General features: G+C 34.0%; 1 protein-coding gene across 1 annotated transcript in view; it reads right to left on the bottom strand.

Moving 5' to 3' along the window:
• LOC117107489 (E3 ubiquitin-protein ligase rnf213-alpha-like) overlaps window positions 1–17,649 on the bottom strand; it is a 20,187-nt gene extending 2,538 nt beyond the window's left edge. Inside the window, exons 1-30 of the mRNA XM_033249188.1 lie at window positions 17,483–17,649; window positions 16,411–16,745; window positions 16,021–16,193; window positions 15,700–15,903; window positions 15,395–15,597; window positions 14,144–14,252; window positions 13,952–14,052; window positions 13,410–13,601; window positions 12,801–13,055; window positions 12,385–12,499; window positions 11,164–11,412; window positions 10,828–10,992; window positions 10,005–10,121; window positions 9,463–9,573; window positions 8,982–9,035; window positions 8,605–8,796; window positions 8,399–8,492; window positions 7,131–7,165; window positions 6,814–6,911; window positions 6,043–6,205; window positions 5,195–5,363; window positions 4,667–4,767; window positions 4,277–4,522; window positions 3,693–3,831; window positions 3,210–3,293; window positions 2,251–2,431; window positions 1,416–1,695; window positions 872–1,069; window positions 640–729; window positions 320–501 (exon numbers count right to left, since the gene is read on the bottom strand). Of these exons, the coding sequence (XP_033105079.1) occupies window positions 320–501; window positions 640–729; window positions 872–1,069; window positions 1,416–1,695; window positions 2,251–2,431; window positions 3,210–3,293; window positions 3,693–3,831; window positions 4,277–4,522; window positions 4,667–4,767; window positions 5,195–5,363; window positions 6,043–6,205; window positions 6,814–6,911; window positions 7,131–7,165; window positions 8,399–8,492; window positions 8,605–8,796; window positions 8,982–9,035; window positions 9,463–9,573; window positions 10,005–10,121; window positions 10,828–10,992; window positions 11,164–11,412; window positions 12,385–12,499; window positions 12,801–13,055; window positions 13,410–13,601; window positions 13,952–14,052; window positions 14,144–14,252; window positions 15,395–15,597; window positions 15,700–15,903; window positions 16,021–16,193; window positions 16,411–16,745; window positions 17,483–17,649 (4,802 nt within the window). The remainder of the gene's footprint in view (window positions 1–319; window positions 502–639; window positions 730–871; window positions 1,070–1,415; window positions 1,696–2,250; window positions 2,432–3,209; window positions 3,294–3,692; window positions 3,832–4,276; window positions 4,523–4,666; window positions 4,768–5,194; window positions 5,364–6,042; window positions 6,206–6,813; window positions 6,912–7,130; window positions 7,166–8,398; window positions 8,493–8,604; window positions 8,797–8,981; window positions 9,036–9,462; window positions 9,574–10,004; window positions 10,122–10,827; window positions 10,993–11,163; window positions 11,413–12,384; window positions 12,500–12,800; window positions 13,056–13,409; window positions 13,602–13,951; window positions 14,053–14,143; window positions 14,253–15,394; window positions 15,598–15,699; window positions 15,904–16,020; window positions 16,194–16,410; window positions 16,746–17,482) is intronic.
• Between the last annotated feature and the right edge of the window lie 1,596 nt (window positions 17,650–19,245).

Here is a 19,245-nt window from a genome sequence, read left to right as displayed (position 1 = left end):
CCTGATGGTAGCCATAAGTGGGATCAATTCAAAGAATGCAATTTGCATTTTCGTAAGCATCTCACATACTTGCAGCTAGGTTCAGTACAAAATGTATGAACAATCTACAACTTATATGATTTTAGCAAGGAACTGACTGAAAATCTACTGGGCCATCACAGGGTCAGTTTCTATAGCAATTGTTAGAAGACTCTGTAACTCTTTTAGTCTCATTAGCTGCAGAATTCTTTCTTAATGATTTAAACATCAGTTCTCAATGTCAATGAGCCATATGTTCTGTCTACAATATATTTATAGTACTTAAGTATTTTATACTCACGGCCACTTTGTCCTTTCTTCCTCTGTGTTGGTAGATTGGCGTCCAAGATTCAGTACAATATACTCATAAAGCTCTGCACAAAGTAGGTCCACTTTGATGAATCGTAAATTTGCAGTAAGATCTTTCTTTTGCTCTTGGTCCAACTCCTCTCGATATTCTTCTCCAATTCCATCAAATGGATCCTGAAAACGGTAAAAACAAGGGCGCTTTTTGAAATTACATGACTCGTAGGTATAAAGTATAAAATTTCAGTTTTCAAGTTTTTTACTACATTGTTTCTTTTATAAAAGCTTGTGGGGTGGATCAAAATATAAAATTACCCGTGCATCATTGGCAAGTCGAAGAGCTTTCTCTACTGCAAGAACTTGCCAGAGTGCCAAAACATGCTTCAGACGACATTGCTGTGATGCCTGCAAGAGAATGTTAGTAAATTACAATAAAACTCTCAAAGTTATGATTTTTTTTTTATAAAACATTTGAAAAAAATAATCAAGTACGAACCAGAGGGTTTTCTTTCAGTGTTTTTCAAAGATTATACAAATAATTTCTTACTGTTGAGCTACAAAGTCCTTTCTCCAATGGCATGGCTAGTTTATCTTGCAAGTATTTCTTTATCAGCATGTCTCCCTCTGCCTTGTAGTTTGCCAAGAATCCAATAGCGATATCGAGTGATGCTAAAGATTTGCAAAGATCTTGGAAGGATTTAAGGTCCGCTACAATACTACTTTGCACAGCTGTCGGCAACTCAACCTAACACAGAAAAGAAATATATTTGTGTATTTCAGGCATTACTTCGTTATTATCTTAGTTTTAGTAATTCCACTTCATAGTCATTAATTTATACCCAGCATTTAGGTACCTTTAAAATAATGGACCATCCCAATTGTCATTAAACTCAATACTGATCAATCATAACAGGCCCAGGAATATGTGCTTGTCCCACAAACGCATGTGTTGTCATGCTTACCTAAGTTTACGCTGTCCTTTTGTGGGATTGTAACAATATCAACAGGTGGGTTTTAATAGAAAGGTCAATTAACACCCAGCAAAATACTGTTCCCAAAAATAAATCAAAGTGTTGGTAATATCTACTTACCTGCGGTATCTTGTCTCTCAGATTTTCAAATATAGAGGCATTCCTGACGTCTTGTCGGAAAAATAATTGATCAAATTTGCGATCAATAGATGCACGCCCCCTGACGAACCTCTCAATGAGTTGCAGCTCTAAACCTTGCAGGTTGTATTCAATTTTATTTTCCGCCATTGGTCTTACAATGTATTGGCACTGGGATAGAATCAGTGGAAGCAGGTCACGGTCTGGATCATATGCAATCAGGTGTGACATAAGCAGGTCAGATGGATCAACTTTGACTTTGCTGAAAAAAGAAAGACATCACATTATGGTAAAATTTGATTCTAGTGTGAGCATGTGTCTACTGCCTCAGTATTTTTTATTATTTTTTTTACTTTCTTTGTTAAAGGATGTTGACAAGTCTAGCCTAGGCATGGCATCATATATCGTAGGCTTACCTTTGGGATACTGATAACTTCTATCTTTAGCTTTTTATGATACAATGGTATCCCATAATTCCTCTCTTAACCTTTGAACTTACAACTCACAAGTGAGAAACTAAGGGTATACAACCTCACAGGGACAGTAGAGACAAAAAAAAGTATGGAACTCTAAGGATGCAAAGCATCTTAGTTTAATAAGTATTTTAATAAAATAATTATCATTGTAATTCCTAAATCTGAACAGTTAAATTTTAAACTAAATTTTAATTATGTAGTAAATAATTAAATAAGTTGCTGTGAGAAGTTTAGTGTTTGAATGCGCCCATATAATTGAAAAATAATTAATTTGTTGAAATTCATTCATTATATTGTAGACAGACTACAAAATAATTTTAAATATTTCTAACAAATATTACCTCATCTGTAAATGTTTGATACTATGGTATCTCTCCAGAAATTCATTTTGTGTAAAGATGAGGAAGTCAACAAGACCAGTAGCACACAGACCAGAGTCTCGCCTCGTTGGTAGCAACATCGCTATGTTACTCTCATATGACATGACCTCTGAACAGCACTCTTTTGGGATAGGCAACTTCACTGAAAGGTAAACATCAACATTTATATGAAATTATGTTCTTTAATAACAAAGAGTGGACTTTATTATTTCACATGCACATGTCTTCTCGGATAAGGATTATAAACTGTAGGCCCAGTGTATACAATGGCTCGTGTGCACTATAAAGAACCCAGTACATCCTTCGAGACGAGTAGGGGGATACCCCGGTGTACTGGAACAGACAGCCCCTGTGGTGGACAACGAGAGTTGCTGTACCGGGTTACCGGGTAGCACAGACACGAAGGGACCCTTAGGGGCGAAGAAAGTCATTGATCAAGTTCCTAGTCCACACTATTAAGCGCCCTGAGCATCTTACATTAGATGGATATGTGCGCTATATAAAACTACACACTATTACATGGGCTAAAATGCATGTGGGACCAATGGCTTAAATGTTTCATCTGAATGATGGTGCACTATTGTAAACTTGCTCGCCAGCTAAACCATAAGGAGAGCAGCGATAGGAATTGAGCGAGAGACCAGAGCTCTGGATGGACTGCCACGGTTCAGCGCACAAACAATGGCTAGCAACAGTTCAGCCGATTGAGCTATGCAGCTCTCTACTCTAAATTTTGGTTCTAGTTGTGCTGTATGTATGTTTGAATTTTAAATATTATACTATCTTTATCTTTATCTTTAATTCATTAATAATAGTTTTAAATTTCTTTATTTTGGTATTGAAATCAAATTTAAACTTGCAATCTCACATCATAATAAATTGTTCTATTGTCATTACAAAATAAAAAACTAGCCCACTACCTGTCGATGCGACATCTAGTTTGACAGAATTCCAAACATCAATAAATGTGTCAATCAATCTCTTAAACTCTTCTCTCTCTGTTACTGCAATGGCAAGAAAAAAACTTTTAGTGTATTACACCAGTAAAGTATTAAACATTATTTTATTTCAATTATCAATGCTAAAAAAGTTTAATACTATAAAGTATATATTTAAATATATTAAAAATGACATAATTTACATAATTTTCTATTTTCAATAATGATGGCGATAATGATGAGGACCTGGATGATGAAGCTGTTATTGATGAAGTTAATGATGATAAGGAAAATGATAAGCATGATGGTAACAATTCTGATGTTGATTTAACTCTTACAATTCACATATATCCTAATTCACACTTTACTCTGTTACTGTAATCCATTATTATATTTTAAAAAATACTATTTGGTTTTATAATGCTGAAGATGGTACTCAGTTATGACTATGCTAGCTTTGATTACCATATAATTGATCCAAAAATCTTGAAATGTTCAAGTTGATAGCTTCAGCCGAATCAATGTGCCTGTTGTATTTGTTGATTAGGAGACGTTGAAGTCGTATAATGTCAGGCAAATGTCGCACAACTCTAAGATGCTTTTCCTGTGCATAAACAGTAATAAAAAGTGGTAAATATTAGCTCCAGAAGAATTTAAAAACTAGACAATCAGACGTGTTTTATTTACTAAATTTCTGACAACACAAACTTTCATGGAAATATATTGTGATGCAATAAATGATTATAAAGACATTTCTACTTTCTTTAAGTGGACAGCTGGAGTCTAAAACTCTGAACCACAAGGTTGAAAACCTAAGCAGCAAACCCCTGCACCAACTGCCTCCCTCAAACATTAATATGAATAATATAAAATGTCGGTTGACATGCGTGCATTTGCATTTTTACAAATTTTCCTACAGTAACTACAGTATGATGGTCTCCATTGTGATTATGGCAGTAAAAGTAGGTTATCGTATCTTATCCTATTTACATCCTACATTTCACAAGAAAGAGCACCAATGATGCAATTGAAAGAAAGTGGATAATAACCTTTTCCATAAACAGTCTGAGGACTTGCAGTGAAGCGCCATCTTCTTCATTTGCCAAAGCTTGATGGATGCACTGAATGGTGATACGACTACGGTACTGCCAGACGTGCGATGTCTCCACCAGCTTACCAAGGTCCTCAGGCTTCACAACATTTGATGTGTGCAGCAGTCGCATTAGAGGATCATCGCTGAGACGTTTGTCAGAGACTAGAGTCTGATTTGATCGGTCGATCATTTCATTTAGTCCCTACAGATTAGTTTAATAATTTCAAAAGATATTTTAATCATTAATTGCAAACGAATATTAAGCATCATTAGTTAATTATGATTATTATCAGTAAAAAAATCATCATTATTATACTGCTAAACAGTATGTTAATTTTAATCCTACCTGGAGCAGAGGTGTGATGTACACAGCTGTAAATTTTTCTTCCCATACTTTTCGACATTGCTTCGATGGCAACAGTTGTTGAAAGCCAGATTGAAGGTGTGCTAGAAAAATATTTTGTGTAAAAATATGTTACTTTTGTAGTATTAAGGCCAGAAACATGCACAAATTCTACAATTTGTTGTTTAGCCACAGTTCAGTGAAACCAAGGTGAAGTTACACTTTCTCCTTGTAAAAATGAATTCAACTTCGAACGTAACTTTTCTCTTAAGAGAATCAGTGTAATATCATTAAATTTTGGAATTTATATTAATTCTCATTATCATACATTTTCTTTTAATTTTTTTTATTGTTACATTGTTTTGTCGTCACTGCCACCACATTAAAAGTGTTATTATTATTATTATTATTATTATTATTATTATTATCATTATTATTATCATTATTATCATCATTACTTTTGTTATAATTGAAATAATTATTAATATTGCTATTATAATACAATTACAATTTTTTTTTCTAGGACTTTACCTGGGACTCTTTTGTGCAAAATGTTATCAATAACTTTGTGAAGGATGAAGATGCAATCATCCCTGTTCTTGCCTGTTGCTATTGACAACAACCTTACATCATTATGTAGATGTTGCCATAGAAACTCAAGCACATTAAGTGGAGCTGGTTTAATGATATTGATAATTGGCTGAAATAGAAATAAGAATTGTTTTTTTTCACATATTTAAATAAAAATTCTGTGTTAAGCTAATAAACTAAACAAATTAAGTATTTGAAAGCAAATTTTTGTTTTCAAATTGAGATAAGATTTAGAAGATACTTTTCCTGCAAATTTAAAAACACAAATACAGTTCCTATGTTAAAGAGCTTTTGATTGCACGATGGCGTAGGACGTACAATGCATTGACGTGACATGAATTCATCTGCGCATACGATCTCGCGGTTGCATGGATTTTAGGATGCAATTTGCTGAACTCTATTTTGTTCAGAAAATGTAGGATGGTCACGCATGAGTGAATCTGTTCTAGCGTTGCATATTTTCTAAGCTCCCCGTTCTTAGAAAATAGGACCAACTGTATATTAACTGGTAACCAATTTATGAATTTTTTTTATAAAAAAAAGTGTTCGACTCAGCAAAAATGTAATTGTTTTCATCTCATGCTGGAAGATTGCAGAGTTATTGTTCTTAAAAAATTATTTTCATATTAGACCGGATTGAGACATTTATTTGTATTTTATTCACACTTAACAACAAAACCCTTGTGATGCTAGTAAACTGTGCATGCAGCCTGTTTTGCATGTTCATTTATTTTTTAACTTAGGACAAAGTCTACTGAAAGGTAAGGTAATATACTGTAATTGCTAACCTGTGGTCCCTGTTGGCATTCTGTTCCTAGCAGCATGCTAGCATGCAACAAGAACCGGACAACAGCAGTTGCCATGCAGTTCATTGTTCGTTCACACACAATCTGGTTGCCCTGTCGAATCTGTGGGTTTCCAAGCACATGACCAGTGGACGTTGTATCAACCCTGTTTGAAAAAGCAAACATATATTTCAAATAGAACATGGAAATATAAAATTCATTAATCCGTAGTTAATGGTTATATGGTACCACTGCATTAGGCGATATTTAGTGGGTAGTCGAACACATCACTTAAGTGACTGCTGCTGATACCAAGGTGTATGTTTACAAAATAAACTTTATAAGGGACTATTTAAATCCTCAAAATATACAAGTCAAATTTTATATGTGGCATCATGTTATTATAAGATACATTGTCGTATGTTTTTGATTGAATTATTATTAAATACCTATAAATTATTGGCTCAGAATGTTCTATTTATTCAAAAGGTAATTTTTCTTCCATTTACAATAAACGTAAATGCAATGGCATAATGGCTGTTCTAATATTGTAAATGTAGCAAAAATGCCATTCGACATATACAGTATATGGCCTAAAAAATAATCTTGCATTTGGTATCTATAAATTATTGAGTAATGACACACTCCAAGATTGATCTTTTTGCTAGTTATTATTACAGTAATATTTAAATTTAGAGTGTTTAATATAAATAATTATTACAGGTAATGACAATTAGTCAATCCTGTACATGATAATAGTAAAGATTAAAGTACATTTTTGCTTCCGTGTTCCCAGAATGAGCTCGATGTTGTTCTCCTCCAATCTGCGCATTGCACTCCGGACATCGTCCTGTTGTATATGGTTTGCCGCACTGAAAATATAATATTATGATTATTTTAATAATGCTGGAATATTTGAAGTTTATAATCATAAAATTTAAGATCTATTAAAAACTTCAAAAATCTACTTGTAAACTATTTGTAAAACTTTCTTTACTTTTTTCCACAGCTGTAGACTCTGCTCTACATTTCTTTTAAATAAAATAAAATCTTGTTACAAATGCTAAAGTTTTTTACTCCAGTGTACTCACATCTCCTACGGTGTATAGATGACCACTTGGACATTCTGTTAATGAAAAAAAAATGATTACGGGTAAGAACGTATTGAAAATTTTTAGATCTAAATAACACCAAAAACTTTAGGTTAGGCTGGTTAATATTAGCAATCTACTTTTTAAAATGTCAGCAGAACATCGTAAAAAAAGAGAAATACATTAATTTTTTTTTGTAACTTTGGGAGTATGGAACCTTAAACTTTTGTTACAGTGATTTAGTTCACTTTCTGGTTCCTATTCCCTGTGTTGACTGTATGTGTTTGTTTTTGCATTGTTTGTGGCAATAAAGAATAAGAATAAAGTTGTAGCAGCTAGGTTGTTATAGAATGCAGAAATGTTAATGTATGGTTGTGGAAAAAACAATTAATATACTGACATACCTTTTATGCTTATGTTTATCAATATAAGCTTATGTCAGTCAATTCAGGCATTGTTTTTGTTATTTGTAATAGGTATACATTATACTGATAATATGTATAGATGTGTATAAGAGACAGAAGCATTGATGCACAGAATTTGCTGGTCTCCCTCTGTGAAAAGCAGTGTATATATCAACTAATATCAGTCAATGATGGCCTGATGTCCCCAAGACAGAGGACGGCTAACAAAACAAGTATGGAAGTTAATTTTCTGTAATGTTGATTTTGATCAACCATCACGTTTTCTTCTACAGTGTTATCTGTTCACAAGCATATCGTCAGAGTGGTGTCACGCTCGGGCGCTGATGAGGGGTGGGACCTGACATTGCAGTTTTAAAAAATATAATATAAACTGTAATACCATAGTTTCATTCAATGGGGCCCCGACAGTTTTAAACAAAAAGCTGGGTTCTGATGTTTGACATCTAATTCTAATTTTGTGATGAATCTGCTTTGAATTGCATATACATTATGAAATCATGTTTTGTTTCTCACTAAAATATTTCCTGTATTTATTTACACCTACATAGAGTACATAGGCCTACTGTATGGCCTATAAGTTCCTAAAGTTGGCCTATGTAATCTATGTTGGTTTTGTCATAAAATTGTCTGAAATCTTTCATCAGTCATGGACCATTCTATGTTAAATCAGTTAACAATTCAAAAATGGCATAAGCTCTGAGCGCAATAGCCCCCTCGGACCCCACCAGGGGCCCCAGTAACAGTCAGCGCCAAGGCCCAACAAACTGCATGACGCCACTGTACTGTCACCTCCAGAACATCGTAACTGTCGGAATTTTGAAGCAAGATTTAAATTTTACTTACGGTACCAAGTTAAGTTCTGATCTCTTGACGCTTGATGTAGAGCTGCCCTTGCTTCCATACGGTCATCTTGTGGCATTGCTGGTAAATAAGCTTGCTGGAACATAAAATAGTTATTAGACAATAACACAAAGCTGATAAAATATTTAACAAGTGTCACAATAATATCTAGGAGTTTATTTATTTTAAAGAACAATTGCAATTCTAACCTGCATTTGAGTTGGGGATTTCATCAACATTGCCAGACACTGGGTCAACGATTCCCGTTCAACTACATTCAAAACAATCTGAAGATGGGTCACAGCTGCCTGGATGCTGTAGTCTTGAAGGTGTAATCCAGGAGTGACCTTAAGAACATGGTGGTTTTGTCCTCTGTTTTGTAACAATGTGTCTGCAACAACCTGAATGGTTAACAAATAACATGTGTAAACTTCCATAAAATTACTTGTGATTAATGGCTATACTATCTAACATGAAGAGATCTTGAGTGTGCAGGAGTTATATGAAACCTACCCATATTGTTGAATAATTTGTAATTGGATCATTTTGAGTTAAGAACTGTAACATTATTTTTTCTTTCCCTCACCTTATTTTTCAGGAATGGCATGTTTTGGATAATTTTTCCAAATTCTCTTTTCACCTAAAGATTAAAAAAAAAACATACAATCAAATATACATTATATAATTCTAACAGCAACAATACAGCTTTTCCTCCTTTTTTAAGTCTTAATTCATCTGCTGCAGCGAGAGTTGAGGGAATCTGTTTTAGTCCTACTGTCAAGAAAATCATAAACAATTTGTGCACAAATTACATTACGACCATGTAATCACTCCTTGGTGAAGAGTAACAGTAAAGATAAATTGCATTTCTATAGCATATCTATATATAACATAAATCTGTTTGTATCACAAATTAAAAAAAAAAATGGATACTAGTATTGCAAATCAAGCAAATAACTACAAAGCTCTATCCAGACTTTAGGCTCATTGAGGCTAAGGTACTGTACTTGGCTTTGCATTCCAGTATCTTGACTTCAAATCCAAGACAGTTCGACATTGTGCCTTACCTCCAAACTTATTCTTTTGGCTTCTACAGTTGTTGTGGCATTCATTGTGATCTCTCTGAATAAAGCAAGAAGAAAGCATACTTCCTTGTCCTTCTCCTGCACCTTCACATCCTAAAGAGGAAAACCAAAATTCATGTACATTGGAAATGTAATGTATTGGACAGACAAGTACCGGTTTACCGGGTAGCTAATACATGATGAGACCCTTCGGAAAGAAGCAAATAATACTGTACGAGCGCTTTGAAACTTTGGCATAAAAAACTACATTACATCAAACCATCAACACACAAAAGAACATCAAGCATCTATTAGAAATTTAATGCTTATTTTAAAAGATTAGAATAATTGTGATGATGAAAGAATGAATCTTGAATGAATCTTGAATCTTGTAATATAATTATTAGATGTATCTCTGAAACATATGAACGAACAATACTGTAAACTGCTCCTCAATTTTTGTTGAAAAAATTCATTCTAAAAATGCCAAGCTTTAGAACATATATATTTGAAAAAAGATAAAAAAGGGAAAAGGTTTGTTGTACCGTCACAGTCTTGAACATCTTCTCAAAATCTTTGTCAACCATACATTGACCAATAGCTTCTCGAATGCTGATGTACATCTCGCCAACAATGACACAATTATCTGGGATGTTCTGGTCCTGTTTAGGATGAACAATTTAGAATCATAAATTGAATAGGTGATTTTCACCATATTTTCATCATTTTCATTATACACCATTTTAGCCAGTTTAGGAAATGAAAATTTCCAAGAGACTGACAATTACCACTGGGTGACTTCCAGAGGCCTAGCATTTCGCTCTACGTAGTTACTATCATTGATTTATTAAACGATAAAACTAAATTACTAATGAGCACAAAATGTTGATATTAAAAACAAGTCTAAGTCTTGAAAAGCCATTTCAATTTAAAAAAATATAGTAATTAGCAAACGATTGTATGTGTTGTCTACTGCTGCAAAAGTTCTAGCTGCATTATCGACTGCACAGTGCTCTAATTGTAATTAGCCTGCTGCTCAGGCTAGGCCACTGGAAGTCCCAAGTTGCGAGACATAAGAGGTTCTGTTTTAAAACAGACCTGATAAAATGGAGCATGTACAAAATGTCCTTTGGAGGAGAGTGTTAGCAGTTTGGCTACAAAAGCCAGTATCACTGCATTGTTGTCAAACATAAAGACAAGTCAAGTTGTATTTCGGAGATGTAACACATCAACTCATGAGACTTTTACGCCCTAGGACAGTCAGACGATTCTATTTTTGTCATAGGGGTGTTCATAAAGGAACAGTGGCAATTAGTCAGTTTATCCAGGTACATATACACAAAATAGACTTTGATTTGCAAAGAGTACCTGAACTTTCAACTCATCTGGTAAGATCCAGCTAAACTGTTCGTCACCCTTCAGACGGGTTAAAGCATCTCTGCTATAAGCCTTGCAGATGTACTTCACAAGATACAACTGTGCCTGTTTATTCTGCTCACAGAATCTTCTAGCTTCCCTTGCCAGCATAGCAACCTATCAACAAAATAATATGATTGTTAAAAAGTGTTTCATATACTGTAAATACTGTAATTCATTCATCTGTCATATAGTCTCTTGAGCTATTATCCTTAATCTAGGTAAACCTGTTAAGTATTCTCAAAAAGACATATCTATTGTAAGAATCAATATTTAAATTTGACTTACAAGACGCTTGATAGTAACTGCACTGTAGAATTGTTGATCTTGTTGGCGTTGAATGATGTCAGCGAGCATTGTCAATGCAAAACGACTCTGCGATATTGCTTCAAGTAACTCGACACTTAACGGGTCTGCAGTGGCATTATGTCCGTTGAAAAAATGGTGAGCATTTTCAAGTTTCCCAAGAGCATCGCCGAGGAGTAATTGGATGAGTTTTGCATCACAGTCTTGCGGAAAACCACAGTAGTACGTGTCCTGGAAAAGAATTTGTCAGACAACAAAAATAATCTTCGCTGAATTACTAATTTAGGATGGGAGATGTTAATTGTGTTGGTATTGATATCTCTCCTTGGGCATTCTGGCTTATTATGAGCTGAAAGGATTTTGATTGATACTGCTCTGGAAATAAATACATTCTGTGAATCTGGATTTCTTTAGTGTAAATTAAAGTTCACTCTAAAAAGTTGCATTCAGCTAAATCTAACTGAAACACATGGAGAGCAGGAATGAAATTGTTTGGTATGCTTCATTTCAGAGGGTAATGGAAGTGCTGACTGTAGTACTGTAGATGTATATCACATTCATTATTTCCTTTTTCAGGATCAGGTTTATATCTTATGATGTACTTTTAATAAGTCACATGATAGATGGAAGCGCCACCTCCACTATTGAAGTAGATTTTGATAATACAGTATCCAAAAATTCCAATCCAATCCTATCCAAACTTCGCCTTATAAGACACATTAAGTCTCAACGCGCCAATCTGAGGGAGTGCTCAGAAAAAAGAAACAAAGGGAGAAAACCCTATACAATGAGAAAAGGCACATAATGGAAAAGAGACAAAATTATTAATCTTCAGATATTTGTTATGGGTGCTCCAAAGACATTCTATCATGCCTAGGGAGTATTATACAATCCAATCTTGTACCAACTGGTACTCCTGGAAGGAGAGATGACAGTATAGATAAAGTGCATTGCTAAAAAACACATGTGGGATTCAAGACAAATTTGCCAATCACTTTAGTTATTTGTGTTTCACTTTTTTTTAATACTTATTTTATTTATTTAATTCTCAACCAACAGAGATTAAAACCTCCACTAACAGGTTAATGACAGATGATGATGCTGCTGAATGTCAATTTCAAATATTACAAACATTACAAATTTAATGAATACACTGTAATTGAATGTAACAGGAACTTTTAAATCCGAAGATTGATAACTTACTTCTAGACAGTTGACAAACAATCTGCAGAGGCTGACAACATCATCATCAGATCTTTCCATGAGGTCTCTTGAGTTCATCAGATACTCTTGTACATGCTCTTTTACAGTTTCCAAACTAGTAAAGCATATTAAAATAATCAGATACTGTAGTTAGGGATTGTTTTTCTGGATTTGCAAGGATTACTACAACATAAATTTTATTCCAAATTAATCAGCATGATCTTTATGATTTAAGTACATGATGAAATTATGGAGCTTAGGGGTTGGTGCTGTAATAAAATATGAATTATTATGACCACTACCAATATCACCAACATTACCAGAACCAACACCATAAACCAACATTACCACATTTATCACCATCACGACCACCACCACCACCACCATCTATTATTGTAATATCATAATGATCTCACTTTGACTGAAGCAACAGCTGGAGTAGAAAAGATCTGACAACAGGATTTGGATCGATACAGTCCTCTGGGAAAGGAGAAACATTCCTTGTCACACGTCTCTTCTGTTTTTTGGAATCTATTGTCACATATCCCAGCAACTTTTTGATGACCTCTTCACTTGGTGGGGTTCCATCAGCAAAGCAAAGCTGGGACACAACTTCCATGAAAAACGAGTTACAACATTGACGGAACGCATTGTGCTGGGCAACAACCTCACTGAAAAAGAAAGAGAGGAACAAAGATGCAAGATAGTTACAGCAGTTAAATATGTTGATTATTGATTTTAGGAGACTCTGATAGCATTATCAATTTGTCCAGCCTTTCATTCATCTGATATTTTGTACAAAAATATGAAAAAACTGTTTAGTCCCTCTTGCTTCCATACAATTTACTTAATTTGAGCCAATACTTCCTTAACTATAGGTCACAAAACACACAAAAGAATTGTCAAAACCCACCACGTCAAAACCCACCACCCCAACAGGATCCTAGAATGCAACAGCTACGATACCATGTAATAAATGACCGGGATTCAACATTAAATGTTATGATCTACTTCAAATTTCTCACCTGACTTCAGACTGTTCTTTACACTCAAATGATAGAGGGAGATCCTCTCTACATTCTGGGCATCTCTTTGCACCTTCTGTTTGAAAGTATCCCTCAATGCACACCTTACAAAAAACATGTTTTTCCTTACACGGCAGGAGAACAGGATCTGTAATAGCTTCGTCACACATTTCACAGTGATGAATCCCACTCCTGCAAAACATTATCTCAATTGTAAATCTAGCATGATGTTGTTTGACTTATATTTTATATATCACTGCAGCCACTTTAATTAACGTTACTTTATAGAAAACAATTACTGTATTTGTAAATTAAATATAAAATAATTTATTACTCAATATAATTAAAAGCGGAAATGGAAAAGGGTGAATGGAGATGATAAGATGATGGAAATGTTTGGTGATGATGAAGATGATGATGCTGATGAATTGTATTTGACATGGTAGGCTGCCATCATCATCGCTAATCATTTTCAAAATTGTTATACTGTATCCATTCACCTTATTTGCAGTCTAAAAGTTCTCAAAAAACTTTAAACCTACTTGTAGTACTTTTTGCCAGCTTTCATATTAGCTACGTTCAGGATATTCACTAAGCCCTCAATAGAGGTATTCAACTTCAAGTTCGCTGTTTTTTTTAATGTCTAGAAAGAAAATATATCAATATTGTATTATAGTACTAGTTTGTAATATGTAAACCGTATTTATATGTTGAAGTTTATTTAAGGTACATACCAGCCAGAGGGCTCTGCATTTAGGTAAAACAATATCAGCAAATCCTTTATCTTGCAAGCAGACATGCTCAAAGAACAGCTTCATCACAGTAATCCTCGACCACAAACATCTAAGAGAATGGAAATTTATGATAACTGTTTTCTATATCAAATTTGACATTTATATATTACAGGTCACTTACTTATATGTAATTATTTTACCCATCATTTCATACCTTAACAAAACGACAGTAAAGCAACAAAGAAAAAGAAACAAAAGAGACTAATCCTGCAGATATTTGAAATTTACTGCTCTTACTACTCTTTAACATTTATAATTTCTTGACAGAACTCAATGCATACTATAATAACATTTTATTTAAGGGATTTGGGAATTTGCTTCAATTGCTCTCTCTCTGGTTTATTTTATCTTTGAAGCATGGCTACATTATTTTCTGTTATTAGGGAGGTTTCGTATGCGTCATCATTCATGGCGCTATACGCCGCTAACCATATGGACGTAAACACTAGATGTACGTGATAAACGCGTAGGAAAATCTTTTTGATTTCTAGAAGGATCTTCGTTTCTTTTTTTATATTTTACAGTAAGTTTTAAAAATAAACGTATCTTTATTACGTACGTGCAATTTTTGTGACTTTTGAAGACAGCAAGTTACTACAGGATGCGTCTCATTTTGAGGTATTAAAGCCAGGCATTTTTTGGGTTACTAAATGACCAACTCTTCTGAACAACATAGAAAGTAGTATTATTCGGCTACCACTTCCAATTTCGAAAACCTTGCATACCAAAACTGAACGGCCTAGGCCCTTCACCCGATGCTTAAATTTTGCTGTCACTGTGAAAAACACAGCATGGCTACAAACAGTTACGGATAGCTATAAATATGTGTACACATATTTGTTCACGTGTGAAACTGCTCTATTAAATTTTTATAAACATTTTTACTTTATTTGTTATCTCTTTTCATTAGGTCCATTGTAATTTTTGAAAGTATTTTAAAGTGTTTTTTTTAATTATTGCATTCATGTTTTTAATACTGTTTTGCAATGTTTCTATTATATTTGAATTGCATATAAAGAATTAAAATCATTTAAGGATTTATAAAATAAAAAATGCATGAAAACAAAACAAAAAATCATAAAGAAAATAATAAATTAAAAAAGAAAACCATCAAAAACTTGACAACAAACAGTGAGATTCAAACTACAGTAGGTGAATTTGGTATAAAAGAGTATACAAGATTAATGTTACCTGCACTCCTCTAGGATTATCTGGCTGTTTGGTCCAAAAATGTCTTTTTTTTTCTTGTACAATGCTATCATACTTTGTACTACAGGACACAGTGTGTTGATCTTGTACAACCAGTTTCTTTGTCCTTCTTGTGACTTGAAATCTTTGCCCCCATTGCCATCACTTTCTTTTAGGATATACCTGAGACTTGTGACGTCAACAGTCTTTCCAATGTTTAACAAAAGAAACAAGTACTTAGTTACCTACATCTTCAAAAAATATTCCAGTTCAGTACAGAAATAACACATTGGATTTACTGCTCTTACCATTTCTTTTGTATCTAATCTTTCTTCTGGTTCTTTATTCAAGACATCTGGGCAGATACCAACAAGCTGTGAGAGATGTTCAAACCTTGCCTGGAATCTGCTAAATGCTAAATGTACAGCAGCAACTGAGTTCACACTGTCAACTTGACCTCCAAGCTCTAGTACAATTAAATAGGATGCATCTATTATATAGTCGCAGATCAACTGTTGAAACAACAAAAATATTAGATTTGTTTAAAGATATATTTTAATATCACAGGGTTCCAAATCAACTACTTTTGGATAGAAGACCTTCCGCTTGTCAATAAATAATTTATGTACCTTGTGCTCATCTTCTTGGGAGATCTTGCAAGTCATTCGGATGAAATCTGAGCAGTAGAGTTGGACAACCTTCTGGGCTCCACCAATAGTGATGGCTTTCATGAGTTTCATTCCAACTTCAGATTCCTCAACATTCTTCAAAAACTGCTGACCTGGTGTTGCCTCTGCTTCAACTTCCAAAACAAAAAACATTATAAATCATAAGTAAACATTTTTATCATTGAATATTCAAGTTTCTGTGCAAATTGCTGATTTGAATATAAATGCTAAATAAAATGTTAAACAGATTTAAAAGAAAAATATATTCTCCCTTTTTACATAACTATAGCAATGGTACATAGTAACAATACTAGATGTATTTCTAAAACTATTTCATAAAATCTGGCTAACCTTTGGCTTCCGAAACAAATTTCCAAATATCATCTAATTTTGCCTTTATAATCCACGAGAATGGAAAGAGAGCCTTGAATGACTTGCCACCATATCCTTTCTCTTGTAGCAACACCTCAGACCTTTGGACTTTCTCCACAGGAGACAAACACATGTCATAATTGATGTTAATCAGATCTACAGATGAAAAGATGCTCAGCCAAAGTTTGTGCAGCCAAGCGTTGTCAGCTTCTTGCCTATTAAGGAGACTAAGATTGTTGCTGATGTCACAGATGGCGATCACTTCAGCCAGGAATGGGGCTACAGTTGCTGTTAAGCATTGCCAACAGGCTTGTCTGTGTGAATAAAAAGATGTTATTTTCATAAAAATAAATACTTAAAAATAATACTTCTGCAACCGCTGCCGCAAACTTAGTAGGGGGCCATCGCACGCAAACCTTGCAATGCTCTGCTTTGCTGCAAGAGCAACACAAAGGGCCCCCACAAGCCGAGCATAACCACTTTCGCGCAGACATAACGACAGAAGACCCTTCGACAACAAACGTCGAATAGGGAATGAGGAAGATTGTTAGGGAGACGGTTCGTACATGGCGCCTTGGGTGGGGCTGTTCTATTCTATTTCGAAGGGGTGTTCTGTTTTGGGAACAATGGCAATTAGTCGGTTCACACAGGTAAGTATTCTCGAAATAGACTAATACTTCTGCAAACACCTCCACGCACTGTGAGTATTGCTCATACAGCAGTGCATTCCACACAAACCAATACATTACAAAATTACAAAAGAAATTTAGCACAGTGAGAACAGTTGGCTGTGGTTGGTTTGGGTTTAGTTTCTCGACCTGGAGGTCAATATTTAAATCCCTTGAGCGTCCTTGAGTAAGGAACTTTATCTTCATTCGCCCTCTCCACCTAGAGTATGAATGGATACACAAGTGGTTGCCTGCTCCTACACTGATTACAGCAGCAACACCTAACCATAATGACCCCATGACCTTAAAAAGAAGTGCTTTGAATCTTCAAAGAAAGTTGCTATAGCAACATATATCTATTTAGATAAGTAATGTAAACTCACCTAAATGTTCCACTTTCTTGAACCTCTTTAATGTCAAGTGCCTCTCGTGTCAACCATTGAGATGCCTCATGTGCTCTGCTGTCTTTCTCTTTCACAAGCTTGATTATAAGACACTTCAGCAAATGTAAAAATTCTTCAGAGAGAAAAAAAATAGTATTAATAGCCATCTGCAATTACTAATATACCCAAAAATATATATCACATAATAATAATAATAATAATAATAATAATAATAATAATATTAATATTAAAATAATAAGCTTTATTTTAACATGGGAAAACTTGTTTTAACTAGAGTTGCTTTTTTTTTTATTCCAGGCCGTCAACCGAGGCTTCGTCGGTCCTTTGGTTCGGACGCCTTTGTCAGACCCCTCATCGGCAAATTTCAGGCACCACCGCTTTCCAGTACAAGATTTTAATAATACGGTAGTACTTGTACAGTATGTATTTTAAATATAATTCGGTAGTAATATAATTATGTACTACCTTTGTTACCTATCAGAGACCCCCCCCCCACTCCACCCCTCCTCACTTGCATATCTTGACTGGATTGTTATTTTTTATTTCCTATATTAACCTGAAGCAGATAGCTTGAGCTAGCGAAATGCTTGTGTGTTTAAAAAAATAAAAATCGTTAGTCAAAACATGAAGGTATTATTGAGATGGAGATCACTCGAAAAAGCTATGCGCACGCAGAGCTATGCAAATGAACCAAGAACAAAGCTGCCGCAGTGTGTGAAGAACGTTTGCGCGATGCCTTTGAAGTCTAATGTGTTCCCCGCCACCAAATGCTCAGCAGGCTTTGATTACCAAAAGATTGAAGCTAATACATTGATCTTTCAAGAAATACCAAACATAATAATATTTTCTAAAAAGAGTTTCGAATTTAATGAAACATTTACATCAGCTTTAAAAGTATGGTATATTGCAACTTGAATTTCCATAAACTGGATAAAACTCGATAATTCCAAATTTTAACAGATATTAATTAAGGAATGATTGAGGATTATAATAAACTAAGTCATTTTAGGGTTAACGAGGGTTAACTATTCAAAAATTCAATCCAGAATCAGAGTAATTTTCAGTTTTACGCTGCCTTAGCTTTATAGTCAAACAAATTGATCTTTAGACAAAACTATAATGAACACAGAAGTAATTTTAACAGAAATATTTTGCGGAATCTGTTTCCGAAATATACACATAATAACATACTAAAAGTCCGAAAAAATCCAATCAGGGTAACATTATTTATTATAAAGATATTTAATGGGTTAAAATCAAACGCTTTTTCGCACAACTTTTTTTATTTTATTTCAACCATCTTTAAAGAGGGTAACCCTTCCAGTTTAGCCCAGTAGGTTAACTGATATTCAGGGGCCCTCTTTAATAAAATCAAAAAACAGTACAAACAACATCATTACAACATAATAATAATAATAATAATAACAATAATAATAATGATAATAATAATAATAATAATAACATACAATCTCTTAAAAGTATTAATTGACTTAAAAAAAAAAAAAAAATTCAAAATAGAAGTTTAATTTAAGCCTAATATAATATAATGTAATATAATATAGTATAATATAGAATAAAAATCAAACAATGTAATAATAAGAATAGCTCAATAAAACTGCAATAAACAACGGCTAAGAGTTTAAAATATATCGTTTTAACTTAAATTTAAATGTATTTTCTATTTTGCAGTCCCGGAGCTCAGTTGGTAAATTATTATAAAAATTAGGACAAAGATAACTAAA

The sequence above is a fragment of the Anneissia japonica genome, unplaced genomic scaffold, assembly GCF_011630105.1.
Source record: "Anneissia japonica isolate Jap-2015-1 unplaced genomic scaffold, ASM1163010v1 scaffold284800_len683186_cov164, whole genome shotgun sequence".
NCBI classification, from domain to species: domain Eukaryota; kingdom Metazoa; phylum Echinodermata; class Crinoidea; order Comatulida; family Comatulidae; genus Anneissia; species Anneissia japonica.
This window is presented reverse-complemented; position numbering and strand designations above follow the sequence as displayed.